Here is a 21965-nt window from a genome sequence, read left to right on the forward strand (position 1 = left end):
CAGGTACTAAGCCCCCCCGGCACGACAAGCCTAGGAGCCGCGGGTAAATTCGTCCGCGGAGGGGGGGAACCTAACCTTTTTTTTTTTTTTTTTTTACCTGGGGAAACCCGATTACGGGCGCCCGCGCCTGGGCAAGTTGTTAAGTGGCGCGGGGAGTGTGGGGGTCAAGGCCGTAAAATACGATGACCCCATACCCACTAAAACCACCAGGCCCACTGTTCGCTATTAGACGAGGGCGGGTAACAGCTAGGCCTTTTCACCGCGCCCCGTCTAGCGACTGCCGCTTTCGCGATTCTGTTTTTTTAATATTTTTTTTTTTTTTTTTTTTTGTTTTTTTTTATTACTTTTTTTTTTTTTTTTTTTTATTTATTGATTTATATATATATATATTTTTTTTATTTTTTTTTTTATTTTATTTTTTTTTTATTTTTTTTTTTTTTTTTTTATTTTTTTTTTTTTTTTTTTTTTTTTTTTTACATTCTCGGGCTCTCTCCGCTTCCTCCTTCAGCCGCATCACCACGCCACAGAATCTTGTTAGGACGGTCCACTTGTCAAGGTCGTCCACCGCCTTCTTAATAACTTCAGGCAAGCCCAGGTCCGTCCCGAAGGCCGCAACCAGGTGGCGCCTCTCCTCCGCCTCGCCGGACAAGCCGCTAAGCCGCTAGAGTGTGCGCATCGTTATCCCCTTGGCAGTGGTGGCACGCAGGGGTCGGTTCCCGTCTGATGCGGTGGAGGTATTTGCCAAAACAGCCATGGCCTGTTATGACCTGCACCAGACGAAAGGATAACGGGCCGCGCTTCTTCTCCAGCCACTTGGTTAGGACGGGCAATATGGCACTTATTGTATATCCGCCCATCTCTGCCCTGTCTAAGTCGGTTCTCCAGTCTTGTATCACGCGCTGGCAGGCATCCAGGCGCCAGGAGCGTATGGTCTCTGTGTCCGGTTCTCTCCCTGCTTCACGCGTATCAGCCCTGCGCCAATAGACGTCTGCCAGAGCGGTAGCCTCGAGGTGCCAGGGCGCGGAACCTGCGATCAAACACACGGCATCGTATGACACCGTGCGGTACGCTCGCGCAACCTTAATCGTCATTAGTTTTTGATAACGCCTCAGAAGCTGCTTGTTCTTGCGGGACAGCTTATCAGCCCATATTGGGCACCCGTACATAGCTTGCGACTTGACGACGCCGGAGTAGAGTCGACGACACCCCTCGCTCGGCCCGCCTAGATTTGGCATAATCCGGCTAAGAGCCATTGCAGTGGCGGTGAGCTTCGGGGCAAGTGCCGCAAAATGTGCTCTAAACGTCCACCGGGAATCTAGTACTAGGCCCAGATATTTCAGGGATTTTCCTACCTCGATGGACACTCCCGCAACGACGATGTGCGCACCCGCTGGAGGCGCTCGCCCCGGGCCGTGAAAACAGATCGCTTCGGACTTCTCCAGCGCGACACGCAGCCCGAGGTGTCTTATCTGCGCTACGACTTGAGCTACCCCAGCAGTTACGCGACGGCTCGCCTCGACGTAGGAACTGCCAGATGCCACAACCAAGGTATCGTCGGCGTAACAAATGACCCTAACACCTATAGACAGAGATGTCTTAATGATGCAATTGTAGCCTATATTCCAAAGCAGGGGCCCCAGAACGGACCCTTGAGGTACACCACATGTGACTCGGTAGCTTCTCCAAGAATCCCTACCCGGGAACACAATTTTACGATCGCACAGGTACGATTCTACTAGCCTCTGGAGATATAACGGTATCCCATGATGTACTAAGCCTCGCAGAACAGCCTCGTGAGGAATGGTGTTGAAGGCGTTGGCGATGTCAAGGGACACCGCCAGTACAACTCCACCCTGCTCCGTGGTCTCCTCGCTGATTTCTCGCACCTCTGCGATTGCGTCCACAGTAGACCGCGACCGCCGGAAGCCAAACTGAGCACTGTGCAGATCTGGTCCGATGGTTTCTAGATGTCTATTTATTCTTTTAGCCATGATCCGCTCCAAGATTTTGCCACCCTCATCCAACAATACGATTGGGCGGTAAGCAGAAGGGGATGTTTCGATTTTTCCGGGCTTCTTTAGCAGCACTAATTTCCCAGTCTTCCAGGCGGAGGGAAACTCTCCCTTCTGCATGATTTGCGTCAACAAACTGCAGAACCTCCACGCCAATTCTTCGTCCTTAAGGGCGAGAGCCCACACCTTGCCATGAATGCCATCAGGGCCTGGAGCTGTGTTTTTAGCGGCGACCTTTGCCAATGCTGCTTCTAATTCTTCAGGCGTCACGCGTATTGACTCTTCGCTTGGAATCGAGTACGGATGCGCTGGGGTAGGTGTACGCCCATTCCCACGTGGAAACAGGGTGGATACCACCGAGTCAAGAAGCGAAGGTTGCATGGTGGACGTCAGTGGCGGCGCCCGGGGTCGCAATTTGCTCATTACAAGTCGAAAGGGGCGACCCCAGGGATCTTGTTGCAACGTGTTAAGAAACTCATTCCAAGCATTTTCTTTGGACCTTGCTATTGCTACCCTTAGATCCTTTTTTGCAGCTTGATAGTCTACGTATAGCCGTTCCTCTTCATCTTGACTGCGACGTGCTAGCGGTCGGCGCCTGTACCGCGTAAACATCCTCCGCGATCTCACACAGATTGATCGAAGACCAGCTAGTTCGTCAGACCACCAGTAAACTTTATCCCTCGGCCTCAAAATTCGTACGCGTCTCATTGACGCCTCTGATAGGTCTGCTAACGCTTTTGCATGCCACCGAACTTCACTTTCTATATCAGCATTAGTGCGGCTGGAACACCAGGACTTAACTATTGTCGCCTCTTCGAACACGACTCTATCCAACGACCTCAGCGACCATTTAGGGCCGATTTCAGACGGAATGAGACTCTGCTCAGCCGATCTAGCAGACGACAATGGAGGGATACGGAATTGGATGTATCTATGGTCCGACAGTGTTTCTACCTTTGTCATAACCTCCCAATCTTCAACGCGACGAGCAAGACAGGAACTCGCAAAAGTGACATCAACGATGGAGCCTCCCGCTCTGCGTACGCACGTGTGCTCGGAGCCTTTATTTAATACTGTCAAATTGTACATTGCGGCCCATCGTAACAAGGCCTGTCCTCGTCCACGGTCATCCAGCGTCCCCCACGCAGTCGACTTTGCGTTGAAGTCACCGGCGACAATTACCTCGTGGGGTCGGGCCCAATCTACCAGTGAGCCTATCTCGACTAAAAACCGCTCGAACTCGGCGAGTGTCTTGTTGGGTGAAAAGTAGGCGCTTATTACTACCAGATTCTCCGAGACTCGGACGGCGACACACCCGCGACCCTTTAGGTGCGGTCCCGCAAGTGCCATCTGGTCCCCGTCGAGTATAACGGCTGCGAGGCCTTCCGTATCCACAATCCAATTTGAAGCGGTCCTCAGCTCTGAGATATATGGTTCTGACACCATTGCAACATTAATGGACCACTGTGCCATGCTTTGTGTCAGAAGATCCTGGGCGTTGGCACAGTGGTTGAGGTTACATTGGAGGAACCGTACCGTGCTAGGCATTTACGATTTTATCTGTAAGCATTGCTGCCCCGTCCGGTGGGGCGGACCCGGTCGGAACCATGTTGTGCCGCGGCGTCTCTCTTCTAGCAACTTTGGCGCTAGGGGCCGGACATTTAGCGCTCCCTAGCCGATGGTCTGCCTTTCGGCCCGCTTCCGTGCAAAGGACGCACACGGGTTTGCCCTCGCAAGTCGCGGCCCGGTGGCCTGGTTGTGCGCAGCGGTAGCAGAGATTGCTACGATCAGCGCCAAACGTGCACCGGCTCGCTACGTGCCCGCTTTGAAGGCACCGGTAGCACCTAATTTCCTTGCGTTCCAGTAAGGTTACCCTTGCTGCGACCCAGCCTATTAGTAGTCGTCCCTCGGTGATTTTCTTGGCCGCAAGAATTGGACACCGAACCCAGGCTCCAAACAATCCAGTTCTGTCTGGCCGAACCTCACTCACTATTACTTGTTCGCGGTTGCAGCCCCCAATCTCCGCTATCGCCTTTTTGATATCGTCCGACGTTACAGAGTCATCGAGGCCAGCCACTCGTACCTCGGCACACTTCTCCGGCCTCGACACACTCACTCCGCTAGCATAGATTTCTTTCAGTTTACTGGCAAGGGCATCGGCCTTGTCTCCACTGCGTGATCCGGGTAGCTCTAGTATCACCGCTCCCGTCGCCGCCCGCTTAAATTTGACGGCATCTATGCCCAAATCACTTAGTTTAATTTTTTCCTTTGCCTCCCGTAATACAGAGGCGTAGGTCTGTTCTTTTTCGGTGATTGTAAGCACAACGGCCGTGGATCTCGGGGCTCTCAGCTTTGCTCGTGGCCGTTGAGTAGTCGTAGCCGCGGGCTTTACGATGCCAGCGGTTGGGGTATTCTTGGCCTGTTTACGCTTACTTTGCACTGTTTTCCACTCTTGCTCGCAGTTTGCCTCTGGGTTGCTCTGGGTTGGTGGGATCTGCGCACTTACTGCATCGGGTGCATTGTTAGCATCAGGTGCCCGCAGCTTCTTTCCTTTCCTAGATTTTCTCTTCTCCCCTATCGAGTGTTCTTCTATGCTCTTTGTCGTAGAGTCCTCAATTGGAATCGGATCCGCGGCTAATGGTGGCCGAATTTTCGGTTCCGCATTTAATCGAGGCTCCAGGTTTGCGAGTCTCGCGCTAAGACATTCGCCCATTTGCCTCATTAAACGACCTTCCAGCTCGGCTAAGAGTTGTGGTAGCTGCGAAGATGGTGAAGAAGTCCGTAATGGCTCTTTATGCACCGGTTTCCTTGAGCACTCTTGTATCAGGGTTCTCAACTCAGCCATTTCTTTTTGAAGTGCTTCCACCTGTCCACGAAGTCTCTCATTTTCGTTCCGGAGCGCCCTCGTTTCCTCGCTGACTGTACGGTCAGCTAGCTCTTCGGCGTCTCTACGGATCGAGGTTACCGCCTGTTTTAGCGCTGAGACAAAAGTGCCCTTCAGGTTACTCGAGTGTCGGGCGACTTTATCCACTGCAGCGAGGCTGGCCTCAATCCTCACCTTTGGATCAGCGTGACGTTCGGTTTGCGCTGTGCTTCCAGTTTTTGTTGGGGGACTGGGGGTCGCCTCTAGTAGTTCTGCTTCAACCCTCTTCTCCCGTTCTACTCGTTGGAGTTTACTTAATGCAGCCCGCGACTTTCTCGTCGAGTGAGGGGTTCCAGCGTCGCTAGAGCTGCATTCTTCCTTCCTTCTTTTCCGACGAAAAAATCGCGCCGGTCGCCCTTGTACATGTGGTGAGTTGATGGAGGTAAACGATACGTCAGCGCTGAGCATCTCACAGCTCGTCTCCAGGCTGGCCTCCATCACTTGTCGTCCGACATTTTTTCCTATGGCAGTAATGGCCTCAACTTCACGGTCTCCTGTGCTGTTATTTGGACTCAATATGGGTAGTGGAGTTCGCACCAGCATAACTCTACAATCTTTGAGTGGGACGGGCGTACTCCGGTTAGACATCTCGCCTCCGTCCCTTGTATTCTCCTTCACATCACCACATCCTACCACTCTTCTCTCCTCATCCTTCTCTTCCTCATGAGTTTTGCCCCCCCCCAGAGTACGGTGGGGCTGAGCCATGGCATCGCCATGGGTGGGATTTAACCCACCTGGGGTAGTTAAACGTGTATTCGAACTCATGCTTGCTTTTATTTGACCAGGGGCCGCTCCCCTGTGGCCCTCTTTAAGACCCATGTACCGCAGCCGAGTGCCCGAGCTGTAGCGAGTCCTCGCCGTCACTCCGGAGGGAACCGGGGACGCGTTTTTTTTTTTTTTTTTGGCGCTAGGCATTGACCTGCCCGTCAACGACCTCAATTCCTCATAGAGGGGATTAGGTGTCCGACGCCACGCTCATCAGCGCCGAACGTTAGGGGATTTTTGTATCAAGGTTTCCTTCCTCTTGTTGCCCAATAAGGCCTCTCCTTCAATTGAACACAGAACAATCACAAGCTGAAGAGTATTCGAGCGTTCGCCGCTATACGCTGACTATATCGCCAAAAGGTATATCCAATAATTGCCGGTTCCGCTGGCTATCCATCGTTCCACTGCACTTTGGCCCAAGAAGACAACAACAACACCAGATTTAATATTGGTTCTCCCGAGATTATTGTTTGCACCCCGCAAGTTCGCGTGGCATGTAGCTACACCGCATCTAGCACGTTTCTTAGAAAAGAAAGAGTCGAGAGCAGATGAGGCCCAGAGTCAAGTACGCAGTAGCGCTATGAAGCAGACCCCCTCCCTGGCCGCCTCCGGCACACTCCAAAGAACACCAATCGGGAACGTCGAATAAGTAAAAGTCCCTCAGTTTCACCTTTGAGATCAAATGATCTCTCCAGCTTGCTAAGGGCTCACGGAAATCTTTTCCGCTGGGCGCTGATGCCCTCTCCAGAGACTAGCCTTCGAAGTGAAGGCCAGCCTATACCTCCTTATTTGCTTCCCCTTTACGACGGCATTGCTGCAATCGTTCCAGGTACTAAGCCCCCCCGGCACGACAAGCCTAGGAGCCGCGGGTAAATTCGTCCGCGGAGGGGGGGAACCTAACCTAACCTAACCTAACCTTTTTTTTTTTTTTTTTTTTTTACCTGGGGAAACCCGATTACGGGCGCCCGCGCCTGGGCAAGTTGTTAAGTGGCGCGGGGAGTGTGGGGGTCAAGGCCGTAAAATACGATGACCCCATACCCACTAAAACCACCAGGGCCCACTGTTCGCTATTAGACGAGGGCGGGTAACAGCTAGGCCTTTTCACCGCGCCCCGTCTAGCGACTGCCGCTTTCGCGACTCTCTGTTACTCTCTCGACACCACACTAGTAATAAGCCCTTTCTTTTTTTTTTTTTTTTTTTTTTTTTTTCTATTTTTTTTTTATTACTTTTTTTTTTTTTTTTTTTTTTTATTTTTTTTTTTTTTTATTTTTTATTGATTTATATATATATTTTTTTTTTTTATTTATTTTTTTTTATTTTTTTTTTTTATTTTTTTTTTTAACATTCTCGGGCTCTCTCCGCTTCCTCCTTCAGCCGCATCACCACGCCACAGAATCTTGTTAGGACGGTCCACTTGTCAAGGTCGTCCACCGCCTTCTTAATAACTTCAGGCAAGCCCAGGTCCGTCCCGAAGGCCGCAACCAGGTGGCGCCTCTCCTCCGCCCACGCCGGACAAGCCGCTAGAGTGTGCGCGGCATCATCGTTATCCCCTTGGCAGTGGTGGCACGCAGGGGTCGGTTCCCGTCTGATGCGGTGGAGGTATTTGCCAAAACAGCCATGGCCTGTTATGACCTGCACCAGACGAAAGGATAACGGGCCGCGCTTCTTCTCCAGCCACTTGGTTAGGACGGGCAATATGGCACTTATTGTATATCCGCCCATCTCTGCCCTGTCTAAGTTGGTTCTCCAGTCTTGTATCACGCGCTGGCAGGCATCCAGGCGCCAGGAGCGTATGGTCTCTGTGTCCGGTTCTCTCCCTGCTTCACGCGTATCAGCCCTGCGCCAATAGACGTCTGCCAGAGCGGTAGCCTCGAGGTGCCAGGGCGCGGAACCTGCGATCAAACACACGGCATCGTATGACACCGTGCGGTACGCTCGCGCAACCTTAATCGTCATTAGTTTTTGATAACGCCTCAGAAGCTGCTTGTTCTTGCGGGACAGCTTATCAGCCCATATTGGGCACCCGTACATAGCTTGCGACTTGACGACGCCGGAGTAGAGTCGACGACACCCCTCGCTCGGCCCGCCTAGATTTGGCATAATCCGGCTAAGAGCCATTGCAGTGGCGGTGAGCTTCGGGGCAAGTGCCGCAAAATGTGCTCTAAACGTCCACCGGGAATCTAGTACTAGGCCCAGATATTTCAGGGATTTTCCTACCTCGATGGACACTCCCGCAACGACGATGTGCGCACCCGCTGGAGGCGCTCGCCCCGGGCCGTGAAAACAGATCGCTTCGGACTTCTCCAGCGCGACACGCAGCCCGAGGTGTCTTATCTGCGCTACGACTTGAGCTACCCCAGCAGTTACGCGACGGCTCGCCTCGACGTAGGAACTGCCAGATGCCACAACCAAGGTATCGTCGGCGTAACAAATGACCCTAACACCTATAGACAGAGATGTCTTAATGATGCAATTGTAGCCTATATTCCAAAGCAGGGGCCCCAGAACGGACCCTTGAGGTACACCACATGTGACTCGGTAGCTTCTCCAAGAATCCCTACCCGGGAACACAATTTTACGATCGCACAGGTACGATTCTACTAGCCTCTGGAGATATAACGGTATCCCATGATGTACTAAGCCTCGCAGAACAGCCTCGTGAGGAATGGTGTTGAAGGCGTTGGCGATGTCAAGGGACACCGCCAGTACAACTCCACCCTGCTCCGTGGTCTCCTCGCTGATTTCTCGCACCTCTGCGATTGCGTCCACAGTAGACCGCGACCGCCGGAAGCCAAACTGAGCACTGTGCAGATCTGGTCCGATGGTTTCTAGATGTCTATTTATTCTTTTAGCCATGATCCGCTCCAAGATTTTGCCACCCTCATCCAACAATACGATTGGGCGGTAAGCAGAAGGGGATGTTTCGATTTTTCCGGGCTTCTTTAGCAGCACTAATTTCCCAGTCTTCCAGGCGGAGGGAAACTCTCCCTTCTGCATGATTTGCGTCAACAAACTGCAGAACCTCCACGCCAATTCTTCGTCCTTAAGGGCGAGAGCCCACACCTTGCCATGAATGCCATCAGGGCCTGGAGCTGTGTTTTTAGCGGCGACCTTTGCCAATGCTGCTTCTAATTCTTCAGGCGTCACGCGTATTGACTCTTCGCTTGGAATCGAGTACGGATGCGCTGGGGTAGGTGTACGCCCATTCCCACGTGGAAACAGGGTGGATACCACCGAGTCAAGAAGCGAAGGTTGCATGGTGGACGTCAGTGGCGGCGCCCGGGGTCGCAATTTGCTCATTACAAGTCGAAAGGGGCGACCCCAGGGATCTTGTTGCAACGTGTTAAGAAACTCATTCCAAGCATTTTCTTTGGACCTTGCTATTGCTACCCTTAGATCCTTTTTTGCAGCTTGATAGTCTACGTATAGCCGTTCCTCTTCATCTTGACTGCGACGTGCTAGCGGTCGGCGCCTGTACCGCGTAAACATCCTCCGCGATCTCACACAGATTGATCGAAGACCAGCTAGTTCGTCAGACCACCAGTAAACTTTATCCCTCGGCCTCAAAATTCGTACGCGTCTCATTGACGCCTCTGATAGGTCTGCTAACGCTTTTGCATGCCACCGAACTTCACTTTCTATATCAGCATTAGTGCGGCTGGAACACCAGGACTTAACTATTGTCGCCTCTTCGAACACGACTCTATCCAACGACCTCAGCGACCATTTAGGGCCGATTTCAGACGGAATGAGACTCTGCTCAGCCGATCTAGCAGACGACAATGGAGGGATACGGAATTGGATGTATCTATGGTCCGACAGTGTTTCTACCTTTGTCATAACCTCCCAATCTTCAACGCGACGAGCAAGACAGGAACTCGCAAAAGTGACATCAACGATAGAGCCTCCCGCTCTGCGTACGCACGTGTGCTCGGAGCCTTTATTTAATACTGTCAAATTGTACATTGCGGCCCATCGTAACAAGGCCTGTCCTCGTCCACGGTCATCCAGCGTCCCCCACGCAGTCGACTTTGCGTTGAAGTCACCGGCGACAATTACCTCGTGGGGTCGGGCCCAATCTACCAGTGAGCCTATCTCGACTAAAAACCGCTCGAACTCGGCGAGTGTCTTGTTGGGTGAAAAGTAGGCGCTTATTACTACCAGATTCTCCGAGACTCGGACGGCGACACACCCGCGACCCTTTAGGTGCGGTCCCGCAAGTGCCATCTGGTCCCCGTCGAGTATAACGGCTGCGAGGCCTTCCGTATCCACAATCCAATTTGAAGCGGTCCTCAGCTCTGAGATATATGGTTCTGACACCATTGCAACATTAATGGACCACTGTGCCATGCTTTGTGTCAGAAGATCCTGGGCATTGGCACAGTGGTTGAGGTTACATTGGAGGAACCGTACCGTGCTAGGCATTTACGATTTTATCTGTAAGCATTGCTGCCCCGTCCGGTGGGGCGGACCCGGTCGGAACCATGTTGTGCCGCGGCGTCTCTCTTCTAGCAACTTTGGCGCTAGGGGCCGGACATTTAGCGCTCCCTAGCCGATGGTCTGCCTTTCGGCCCGCTTCCGTGCAAAGGACGCACACGGGTTTGCCCTCGCAAGTCGCGGCCCGGTGGCCTGGTTGTGCGCAGCGGTAGCAGAGATTGCTACGATCAGCGCCAAACGTGCACCGGCTGGCTACGTGCCCACTTTGAAGGCACCGGTAGCACCTAATTTCCTTGCGTTCCAGTAAGGTTACCCTTGCTGCGACCCAGCCTATGAGTAGTCGTCCCTCGGTGATTTTCTTGGCCGCAAGAATTGGACACCGAACCCAGGCTCCAAACAATCCAGTTCTGTCTGGCCGAACCTCACTCACTATTACTTGTTCGCGGTTGCAGCCCCCAATCTCCGCTATCGCCTTTTTGATATCGTCCGACGTTACAGAGTCATCGAGGCCGGCCACTCGTACCTCGGCACACTTCTCCGGCCTCGACACGCTCACCCCGCTAGCATAGATTTCTTTCAGTTTACTAGCAAGGGCATCGGCCTTGTCTCCACTGCGTGATCCGGGTAGCTCTAGTATCACCGCTCCCGTCGCCGCCCGCTTAAATTTGACGGCTTCTATGCCCAAATCACTTAGTTTAATTTTTTCCTTTGCCTCCCGTAATACAGAGGCGTAGGTCTGTTCTTTTTCGGTGATTGTAAGCACAACGGCCGTGGATCTCGGGGCTCTCAGCTTTGCTCGTGGCCGTTGAGTAGTCGTAGCCACGGGCTTTACGATGGCAGCGGTTGGGGTATTCTTGGCCTGTTTACGCTTACTTTGCACTGTTATCCACTCTTGCTCGCAGTTTGCCTCTGGGTTGCTCTGGGTTGGTGGGATCTGCGCACTTACTGCATCGGGTGCATTGTTAGCATCAGGTGCCCGCAGCTTCTTTCCTTTCCTAGATTTTCTCTTCTCCCCTATCGAGTGTTCTTCTATGCTCTTTGTCGTAGAGTCCTCAATTGGAATCGGATCCGCGGCTAATGGTGGCCGAATTTTCGGTTCCGCATTTAATCGAGGCTCCAGGTTTGCGAGTCTCGCGCTAAGACATTCGCCCATTTGCCTCATTAAACGACCTTCCAGCTCGGCTAAGAGTTGTGGTAGCTGCGAAGATGGTGAAGAAGTCCGTAATGGCTCTTTATGCACCGGTTTCCTTGAGCACTCTTGTATCAGGGTTCTCAACTCAGCCATTTCTTTTTGAAGTGCTTCCACCTGTCCACGAAGTCTCTCATTTTCGTTCCGGAGCGCCCTCGTTTCCTCGCTGACTGTACGGTCAGCTAGCTCTTCGGCGTCTCTACGGATCGAGGTTACCGCCTGTTTTAGCGCTGAGACAAAAGTGCCCTTCAGGTTACTCGAGTGTCGGGCGACTTTTTCCACTGCAGCGAGACTGGCCTCAATCCTCACCTTTGGATCAGCGTGACGTTCGGTTTGCGCTGTGCTTCCAGTTTTTGTTGGGGGACTGGGGGTCGCCTCTAGTAGTTCTGCTTCAACCCTCTTCTCCCGTTCTACTCGTTGGAGTTTACTTAATGCAGCCCGCGACTTTCTCGTCGAGTGAGGGGTTCCAGCGTCGCTAGAGCTGCATTCTTCCTTCCTTCTTTTCCGACGAAAAAATCGCGCCGGTCGCCCTTGTACATGTGGTGAGTTGATGGAGGTAAACGATACGTCAGCGCTGAGCATCTCACAGCTCGTCTCCAGGCTGGCCTCCATCACTTGTCGTCCGACATTTTTTCCTATGGCAGTAATGGCCTCAACTTCACGGTCTCCTGTGCTGTTATTTGGACTCAATATGGGTAGTGGAGTTCGCACCAGCATAACTCTACAATCTTTGAGTGGGACGGGCGTACTCCGGTTAGACATCTCGCCTCCGTCCCTTGTATTCTCCTTCACATCACCACATCCTACCACTCTTCTCTCCTCATCCTTCTCTTCCTCATGAGTTTTGCCCCCCCCCAGAGTACGGTGGGGCTGAGCCATGGCATCGCCATGGGTGGGATTTAACCCACCTGGGGTAGTTAAACGTGTATTCGAACTCATGCTTGCTTTTATTTGACCAGGGGCCGCTCCCCTGTGGCCCTCTTTAAGACCCATGTACCGCAGCCGAGTGCCCGAGCTGTAGCGAGTCCTCGCCGTCACTCCGGAGGGAACCGGGGACGCGTTTTTTTTTTTGTTTTTTGGCGCTAGGCATTGACCTGCCCGTCAACGACCTCAATTCCTCATAGAGGGGATTAGGTGTCCGACGCCACGCTCATCAGCGCCGAACGTTAGGGGATTTTTGTATCAAGGTTTCCTTCCTCTTGTTGCCCAATAAGGCCTCTCCTTCAATTGAACACAGAACAATCACAAGCTGAAGAGTATTCGAGCGTTCGCCGCTATACGCTGACTATATCGCCAAAAGGTATATCCAATAATTGCCGGTTCCGCTGGCTATCCATCGTTCCACTGCACTTTGGCCCAAGAAGACAACAACAACACCAGATTTAATATTGGTTCTCCCGAGATTATTGTTTGCACCCCGCAAGTTCGCGTGGCATGTAGCTACACCGCATCTAGCACGTTTCTTAGAAAAGAAAGAGTCGAGAGCAGATGAGGCCCAGAGTCAAGTACGCAGTAGCGCTATGAAGCAGACCCCCTCCCTGGCCGCCTCCGGCACACTCCAAAGAACACCAATCGGGAACGTCGAATAAGTAAAAGTCCCTCAGTTTCACCTTTGAGATCAAATGATCTCTCCAGCTTGCTAAGGGCTCACGGAAATCTTTTCCGCTGGGCGCTGATGCCCTCTCCAGAGACTAGCCTTCGAAGTGAAGGCCAGCCTATACCTCCTTATTTGCTTCCCCTTTACGACGGCATTGCTGCAATCGTTCCAGGTACTAAGCCCCCCCGGCACGACAAGCCTAGGAGCCGCGGGTAAATTCGTCCGCGGAGGGGGGGAACCTTTTTTTTTTTTTTTTTTTTTTTTTTTTTTTTTTTACCTGGGGAAACCCGATTACGGGCGCCCGCGCCTGGGCAAGTTGTTAAGTGGCGCGGGGAGTGTGGGGGTCAAGGCCGTAAAATACGATGACCCCATACCCACTAAAACCACCAGGGCCCACTGTTCGCTATTAGACGAGGGCGGGTAACAGCTAGGCCTTTTCACCGCGCCCCGTCTAGCGACTGCCGCTTTCGCGACTCTCTGTTACTCTCTCGACACCACAGTAGTAATAAGCCCTTTTTTTTTTTTTTTTTTTTTTTTTTTTTTCCCTCTCCCCTTTTCTCCCTTATGTATTTTTTTTGTTAATATTTTTTTTTTTTTTTTTTTTTTTTTTTAACCATTCTCGGGCTCTCTCCGCTTCCTCCTTGAGCCGCATCACCACGCCACAGAATCTTGTTAGGACGGTCCACTTGTCAAGGTCGTCCACCGCCTTCTTAATAACATCAGGCAAGCCCAGGTCCGTCCCGAAGGCCGCAACCAGGTGGCGCCTCTCCTCCGCCCACGCCGGACAAGCCGCTAGAGTGTGCGCGGCATCATCGTTATCCCCTTGGCAGTGGTGGCACGCAGGGGTCGGTTCCCGTCTGATGCGGTGGAGGTATTTGCCAAAACAGCCATGGCCTGTTATGACCTGCACCAGACGAAAGGATAACGGGCCGCGCTTCTTCTCCAGCCACTTGGTTAGGACGGGCAATATGGCACTTATTGTATATCCGCCCATCTCTGCCCTGTCTAAGTGGGTTCTCCAGTCTTGTATCACGCGCTGGCAGGCATCCAGGCGCCAGGAGCGTATGGTCTCTGTGTCCGGTTCTCTCCCTGCTTCACGCGTATCAGCCCTGCGCCAATAGACGTCTGCCAGAGCGGTAGCCTCGAGGTGCCAGGGCGCGGAACCTGCGATCAAACACACGGCATCGTATGACACCGTGCGGTACGCTCGCGCAACCTTAATCGTCATTAGTTTTTGATAACGCCTCAGAAGCTGCTTGTTCTTGCGGGACAGCTTATCAGCCCATATTGGGCACCCGTACATAGCTTGCGACTTGACGACGCCGGAGTAGAGTCGACGACACCCCTCGCTCGGCCCGCCTAGATTTGGCATAATCCGGCTAAGAGCCATTGCAGTGGCGGTGAGCTTCGGGGCAAGTGCCGCAAAATGTGCTCTAAACGTCCACCGGGAATCTAGTACTAGGCCCAGATATTTCAGGGATTTTCCTACCTCGATGGACACTCCCGCAACGACGATGTGCGCACCCGCTGGAGGCGCTCGCCCCGGGCCGTGAAAACAGATCGCTTCGGACTTCTCCAGCGCGACACGCAGCCCGAGGTGTCTTATCTGCGCTACGACTTGAGCTACCCCAGCAGTTACGCGACGGCTCGCCTCGACGTAGGAACTGCCAGATGCCACAACCAAGGTATCGTCGGCGTAACAAATGACCCTAACACCTATAGACAGAGATGTCTTAATGATGCAATTGTAGCCTATATTCCAAAGCAGGGGCCCCAGAACGGACCCTTGAGGTACACCACATGTGACTCGGTAGCTTCTCCAAGAATCCCTACCCGGGAACACAATTTTACGATCGCGCAGGTACGATTCTACTAGCCTCTGGAGATATAACGGTATCCCATGATGTACTAAGCCTCGCAGAACAGCCTCGTGAGGAATGGTGTTGAAGGCGTTGGCGATGTCAAGGGACACCGCCAGTACAACTCCACCCTGCTCCGTGGTCTCCTCGCTGATTTCTCGCACCTCTGCGATTGCGTCCACAGTAGACCGCGACCGCCGGAAGCCAAACTGAGCACTGTGCAGATCTGGTCCGATGGTTTCTAGATGTCTATTTATTCTTTTAGCCATGATCCGCTCCAAGATTTTGCCACCTTCATCCAACAATACGATTGGGCGGTAAGCAGAAGGGGATGTTTCGATTTTTCCGGGCTTCTTTAGCAGCACTAATTTCCCAGTCTTCCAGGCGGAGGGAAACTCTCCCTTCTGCATGATTTGCGTCAACAAACTGCAGAACCTCCACGCCAATTCTTCGTCCTTAAGGGCGAGAGCCCACACCTTGCCATGAATGCCATCAGGGCCTGGAGCTGTGTTTTTAGCGGCGACCTTTGCCAATGCTGCTTCTAATTCTTCAGGCGTCACGCGTATTGACTCTTCGCTTGGAATCGAGTACGGATGCGCTGGGGTAGGTGTACGCCCATTCCCACGTGGAAACAGGGTGGATACCACCGAGTCAAGAAGCGAAGGTTGCATGGTGGACGTCAGTGGCGGCGCCCGGGGTCGCAATTTGCTCATTACAAGTCGAAAGGGGCGACCCCAAGGATCTTGTTGCAACGTGTTAAGAAACTCATTCCAAGCATTTTCTTTGGACCTTGCTATTGCTACCCTTAGATCCTTTTTTGCAGCTTGATAGTCTACGTATAGCCGTTCCTCTTCATCTTGACTGCGACGTGCTAGCGGTCGGCGCCTGTACCGCGTAAACATCCTCCGCGATCTCACACAGATTGATCGAAGACCAGCTAGTTCGTCAGACCACCAGTAAACTTTATCCCTCGGCCTCAAAATTCGTACGCGTCTCATTGACGCCTCTGATAGGTCTGCTAACGCTTTTGCATGCCACCGAACTTCACTTTCTATATCAGCATTAGTGCGGCTGGAACACCAGGACTTAACTATTGTCGCCTCTTCGAACACGACTCTATCCAACGACCTCAGCGACCATTTAGGGCCGATTTCAGACGGAATGAGACTCTGCTCAGCCGATCTAGCAGACGACAATGGAGGGATACGGAATTGGATGTATCTATGGTCCGACAGTGTTTCTACCTTTGTCATAACCTCCCAATCTTCAACGCGACGAGCAAGACAGGAACTCGCAAAAGTGACATCAACGATAGAGCCTCCCGCTCTGCGTACGCACGTGTGCTCGGAGCCTTTATTTAATACTGTCAAATTGTACATTGCGGCCCATCGTAACAAGGCCTGTCCTCGTCCACGGTCATCCAGCGTCCCCCACGCAGTCGACTTTGCGTTGAAGTCACCGGCGACAATTACCTCGTGGGGTCGGGCCCAATCTACCAGTGAGCCTATCTCGACTAAAAACCGCTCGAACTCGGCGAGTGTCTTGTTGGGTGAAAAGTAGGCGCTTATTACTACCAGATTCTCCGAGACTCGGACGGCGACACACCCGCGACCCTTTAGGTGCGGTCCCGCAAGTGCCATCTGGTCCCCGTCGAGTATAACGGCTGCGAGGCCTTCCGTATCCACAATCCAATTTGAAGCGGTCCTCAGCTCTGAGATATATGGTTCTGACACCATTGCAACATTAATGGACCACTGTGCCATGCTTTGTGTCAGAAGATCCTGGGCATTGGCACAGTGGTTGAGGTTACATTGGAGGAACCGTACCGTGCTAGGCATTTACGATTTTATCTGTAAGCATTGCTGCCCCGTCCGGTGGGGCGGACCCGGTCGGAACCATGTTGTGCCGCGGCGTCTCTCTTCTAGCAACTTTGGCGCTAGGGGCCGGACATTTAGCGCTCCCTAGCCGATGGTCTGCCTTTCGGCCCGCTTCCGTGCAAAGGACGCACACGGGTTTGCCCTCGCAAGTCGCGGCCCGGTGGCCTGGTTGTGCGCAGCGGTAGCAGAGATTGCTACGATCAGCGCCAAACGTGCACCGGCTGGCTACGTGCCCACTTTGAAGGCACCGGTAGCACCTAATTTCCTTGCGTTCCAGTAAGGTTACCCTTGCTGCGACCCAGCCTATGAGTAGTCGTCCCTCGGTGATTTTCTTGGCCGCAAGAATTGGACACCGAACCCAGGCTCCAAACAATCCAGTTCTGTCTGGCCGAACCTCACTCACTATTACTTGTTCGCGGTTGCAGCCCCCAATCTCCGCTATCGCCTTTTTGATATCGTCCGACGTTACAGAGTCATCGAGGCCGGCCACTCGTACCTCGGCACACTTCTCCGGCCTCGACACGCTCACCCCGCTAGCATAGATTTCTTTCAGTTTACTAGCAAGGGCATCGGCCTTGTCTCCACTGCGTGATCCGGGTAGCTCTAGTATCACCGCTCCCGTCGCCGCCCGCTTAAATTTGACGGCTTCTATGCCCAAATCACTTAGTTTAATTTTTTCCTTTGCCTCCCGTAATACAGAGGCGTAGGTCTGTTCTTTTTCGGTGATTGTAAGCACAACGGCCGTGGATTTCGGGGCTCTCAGCTTTGCTCGTGGCCGTTGAGTAGTCGTAGCCGCGGGCTTTACGATGGCAGCGGTTGGGGTATTCTTGGCCTGTTTACGCTTACTTTGCACTGTTATCCACTCTTGCTCGCAGTTTGCCTCTGGGTTGCTCTGGGTTGGTGGGATCTGCGCACTTACTGCATCGGGTGCATTGTTAGCATCAGGTGCCCGCAGCTTCTTTCCTTTCCTAGATTTTCTCTTCTCCCCTATCGAGTGTTCTTCTATGCTCTTTGTCGTAGAGTCCTCAATTGGAATCGGATCCGCGGCTAATGGTGGCCGAATTTTCGGTTCCGCATTTAATCGAGGCTCCAGGTTTGCGAGTCTCGCGCTAAGACATTCGCCCATTTGCCTCATTAAACGACCTTCCAGCTCGGCTAAGAGTTGTGGTAGCTGCGAAGATGGTGAAGAAGTCCGTAATGGCTCTTTATGCACCGGTTTCCTTGAGCACTCTTGTATCAGGGTTCTCAACTCAGCCATTTCTTTTTGAAGTGCTTCCACCTGTCCACGAAGTCTCTCATTTTCGTTCCGGAGCGCCCTCGTTTCCTCGCTGACTGTACGGTCAGCTAGCTCTTCGGCGTCTCTACGGATCGAGGTTACCGCCTGTTTTAGCGCTGAGACAAAAGTGCCCTTCAGGTTACTCGAGTGTCGGGCGACTTTTTCCACTGCAGCGAGACTGGCCTCAATCCTCACCTTTGGATCAGCGTGACGTTCGGTTTGCGCTGTGCTTCCAGTTTTTGTTGGGGGACTGGGGGTCGCCTCTAGTAGTTCTGCTTCAACCCTCTTCTCCCGTTCTACTCGTTGGAGTTTACTTAATGCAGCCCGCGACTTTCTCGTCGAGTGAGGGGTTCCAGCGTCGCTAGAGCTGCATTCTTCCTTCCTTCTTTTCCGACGAAAAAATCGCGCCGGTCGCCCTTGTACATGTGGTGAGTTGATGGAGGTAAACGATACGTCAGCGCTGAGCATCTCACAGCTCGTCTCCAGGCTGGCCTCCATCACTTGTCGTCCGACATTTTTTCCTATGGCAGTAATGGCCTCAACTTCACGGTCTCCTGTGCTGTTATTTGGACTCAATATGGGTAGTGGAGTTCGCACCAGCATAACTCTACAATCTTTGAGTGGGACGGGCGTACTCCGGTTAGACATCTCGCCTCCGTCCCTTGTATTCTCCTTCACATCACCACATCCTACCACTCTTCTCTCCTCATCCTTCTCTTCCTCATGAGTTTTGCCCCCCCCCAGAGTACGGTGGGGCTGAGCCATGGCATCGCCATGGGTGGGATTTAACCCACCTGGGGTAGTTAAACGTGTATTCGAACTCATGCTTGCTTTTATTTGACCAGGGGCCGCTCCCCTGTGGCCCTCTTTAAGACCCATGTACCGCAGCCGAGTGCCCGAGCTGTAGCGAGTCCTCGCCGTCACTCCGGAGGGAACCGGGGACGCGTTTTTTTTTTTTTTTTGTTTTTTGGCGCTAGGCATTGACCTGCCCGTCAACGACCTCAATTCCTCATAGAGGGGATTAGGTGTCCGACGCCACGCTCATCAGCGCCGAACGTTAGGGGATTTTTGTATCAAGGTTTCCTTCCTCTTGTTGCCCAATAAGGCCTCTCCTTCAATTGAACACAGAACAATCACAAGCTGAAGAGTATTCGAGCGTTCGCCGCTATACGCTGACTATATCGCCAAAAGGTATATCCAATAATTGCCGGTTCCGCTGGCTATCCATCGTTCCACTGCACTTTGGCCCAAGAAGACAACAACAACACCAGATTTAATATTGGTTCTCCCGAGATTATTGTTTGCACCCCGCAAGTTCGCGTGGCATGTAGCTACACCGCATCTAGCACGTTTCTTAGAAAAGAAAGAGTCGAGAGCAGATGAGGCCCAGAGTCAAGTACGCAGTAGCGCTATGAAGCAGACCCCCTCCCTGGCCGCCTCCGGCACACTCCAAAGAACACCAATCGGGAACGTCGAATAAGTAAAAGTCCCTCAGTTTCACCTTTGAGATCAAATGATCTCTCCAGCTTGCTAAGGGCTCACGGAAATCTTTTCCGCTGGGCGCTGATGCCCTCTCCAGAGACTAGCCTTCGAAGTGAAGGCCAGCCTATACTTCCTTATTTGCTTCCCCTTTACGACGGCATTGCTGCAATCGTTCCAGGTACTAAGCCCCCCCGGCACGACAAGCCTAGGAGCCGCGGGTAAATTCGTCCGCGGAGGGGGGGGGAGGGGGGGAACCTAACCTAACCTTTTTTTTTTTTTTTTTTTTTTTTTTTTTACCTGGGGAAACCCGATTACGGGCGCCCGCGCCTGGGCAAGTTGTTAAGTGGCGCGGGGAGTGTGGGGGTCAAGGCCGTAAAATACGATGACCCCATACCCACTAAAACCACCAGGGCCCACTGTTCGCTATTAGACGAGGGCGGGTAACAGCTAGGCCTTTTCACCGCGCCCCGTCTAGCGACTGCCGCTTTCGCGACTCTCTGTTACTCTCTCGACACCACACTAGTAATAAGCCCTTTCTTTTTTTTTTTTTTTTTTTTTTTTTTTTTTTTTTTTTTTTTTTTTTTTTTTTTTTTTTTTTTTTTTTTTTTTTTTTTTTTTTATTATTTTTTTTTTTTTTTATTATTTTTTTTTTTATTATTATTATTATTATTTTTTTAACATTCTCGGGCTCTCTCCGCTTCCTCCTTCAGTCGCATCACCACGCCACAGAATCTTGTTAGGACGGTCCACTTGTCAAGGTCGTCCACCGCCTTCTTAATAACTTCAGGCAAGCCCAGGTCCGTCCCGAAGGCCGCAACCAGGTGGCGCCTCTCCTCCGCCCACGCCGGACAAGCCGCTAGAGTGTGCGCGGCATCATCGTTATCCCCTTGGCAGTGGTGGCACGCAGGGGTCGGTTCCCGTCTGATGCGGTGGAGGTATTTGCCAAAACAGCCATGGCCTGTTATGACCTGCACCAGACGAAAGGATAACGGGCCGCGCTTCTTCTCCAGCCACTTGGTTAGGACGGGCAATATGGCACTTATTGTATATCCGCCCATCTCTGCCCTGTCTAAGTTGGTTCTCCAGTCTTGTATCACGCGCTGGCAGGCATCCAGGCGCCAGGAGCGTATGGTCTCTGTGTCCGGTTCTCTCCCTGCTTCACGCGTATCAGCCCTGCGCCAATAGACGTCTGCCAGAGCGGTAGCCTCGAGGTGCCAGGGCGCGGAACCTGCGATCAAACACACGGCATCGTATGACACCGTGCGGTACGCTCGCGCAACCTTAATCGTCATTAGTTTTTGATAACGCCTCAGAAGCTGCTTGTTCTTGCGGGACAGCTTATCAGCCCATATTGGGCACCCGTACATAGCTTGCGACTTGACGACGCCGGAGTAGAGTCGACGACACCCCTCGCTCGGCCCGCCTAGATTTGGCATAATCCGGCTAAGAGCCATTGCAGTGGCGGTGAGCTTCGGGGCAAGTGCCGCAAAATGTGCTCTAAACGTCCACCGGGAATCTAGTACTAGGCCCAGATATTTCAGGGATTTTCCTACCTCGATGGACACTCCCGCAACGACGATGTGCGCACCCGCTGGAGGCGCTCGCCCCGGGCCGTGAAAACAGATCGCTTCGGACTTCTCCAGCGCGACACGCAGCCCGAGGTGTCTTATCTGCGCTACGACTTGAGCTACCCCAGCAGTTACGCGACGGCTCGCCTCGACGTAGGAACTGCCAGATGCCACAACCAAGGTATCGTCGGCGTAACAAATGACCCTAACACCTATAGACAGAGATGTCTTAATGATGCAATTGTAGCCTATATTCCAAAGCAGGGGCCCCAGAACGGACCCTTGAGGTACACCACATGTGACTCGGTAGCTTCTCCAAGAATCCCTACCCGGGAACACAATTTTACGATCGCACAGGTACGATTCTACTAGCCTCTGGAGATATAACGGTATCCCATGATGTACTAAGCCTCGCAGAACAGCCTCGTGAGGAATGGTGTTGAAGGCGTTGGCGATGTCAAGGGACACCGCCAGTACAACTCCACCCTGCTCCGTGGTCTCCTCGCTGATTTCTCGCACCTCTGCGATTGCGTCCACAGTAGACCGCGACCGCCGGAAGCCAAACTGAACACTGTGCAGATCTGGTCCGATGGTTTCTAGATGTCTATTTATTCTTTTAGCCATGATCCGCTCCAAGATTTTGCCACCCTCATCCAACAATACGATTGGGCGGTAAGCAGAAGGGGATGTTTCGATTTTTCCGGGCTTCTTTAGCAGCACTAATTTCCCAGTCTTCCAGGCGGAGGGAAACTCTCCCTTCTGCATGATTTGCGTCAACAAACTGCAGAACCTCCACGCCAATTCTTTGTCCTTAAGGGCGAGAGCCCACACCTTGCCATGAATGCCATCAGGGCCTGGAGCTGTGTTTTTAGCGGCGACCTTTGCCAATGCTGCTTCTAATTCTTCAGGCGTCACGCGTATTGACTCTTCGCTTGGAATCGAGTACGGATGCGCTGGGGTAGGTGTACGCCCATTCCCAC

The 21965-nt window shown here is 52.6% G+C and overlaps 1 protein-coding gene across 1 annotated transcript in view; it reads right to left on the reverse strand.

Moving 5' to 3' along the window:
* Window positions 1–18887, reverse strand: part of LOC123689158 — a 35715-nt gene extending 16828 nt beyond the window's left edge. Inside the window, exon 1 of the mRNA XM_045628106.1 lies at window positions 16535–18887. Within this exon, the coding sequence (XP_045484062.1) occupies window positions 16613–18814 (2202 nt within the window). The 5' untranslated portion in view covers window positions 18815–18887 and the 3' untranslated portion in view covers window positions 16535–16612. The remainder of the gene's footprint in view (window positions 1–16534) is intronic.
* Window positions 18888–21965: the final 3078 nt, after the last annotated feature.

The sequence above is a fragment of the Pieris rapae genome, chromosome 4 (genome assembly GCF_905147795.1).
Source record: "Pieris rapae chromosome 4, ilPieRapa1.1, whole genome shotgun sequence".
NCBI classification, from domain to species: domain Eukaryota; kingdom Metazoa; phylum Arthropoda; class Insecta; order Lepidoptera; family Pieridae; genus Pieris; species Pieris rapae.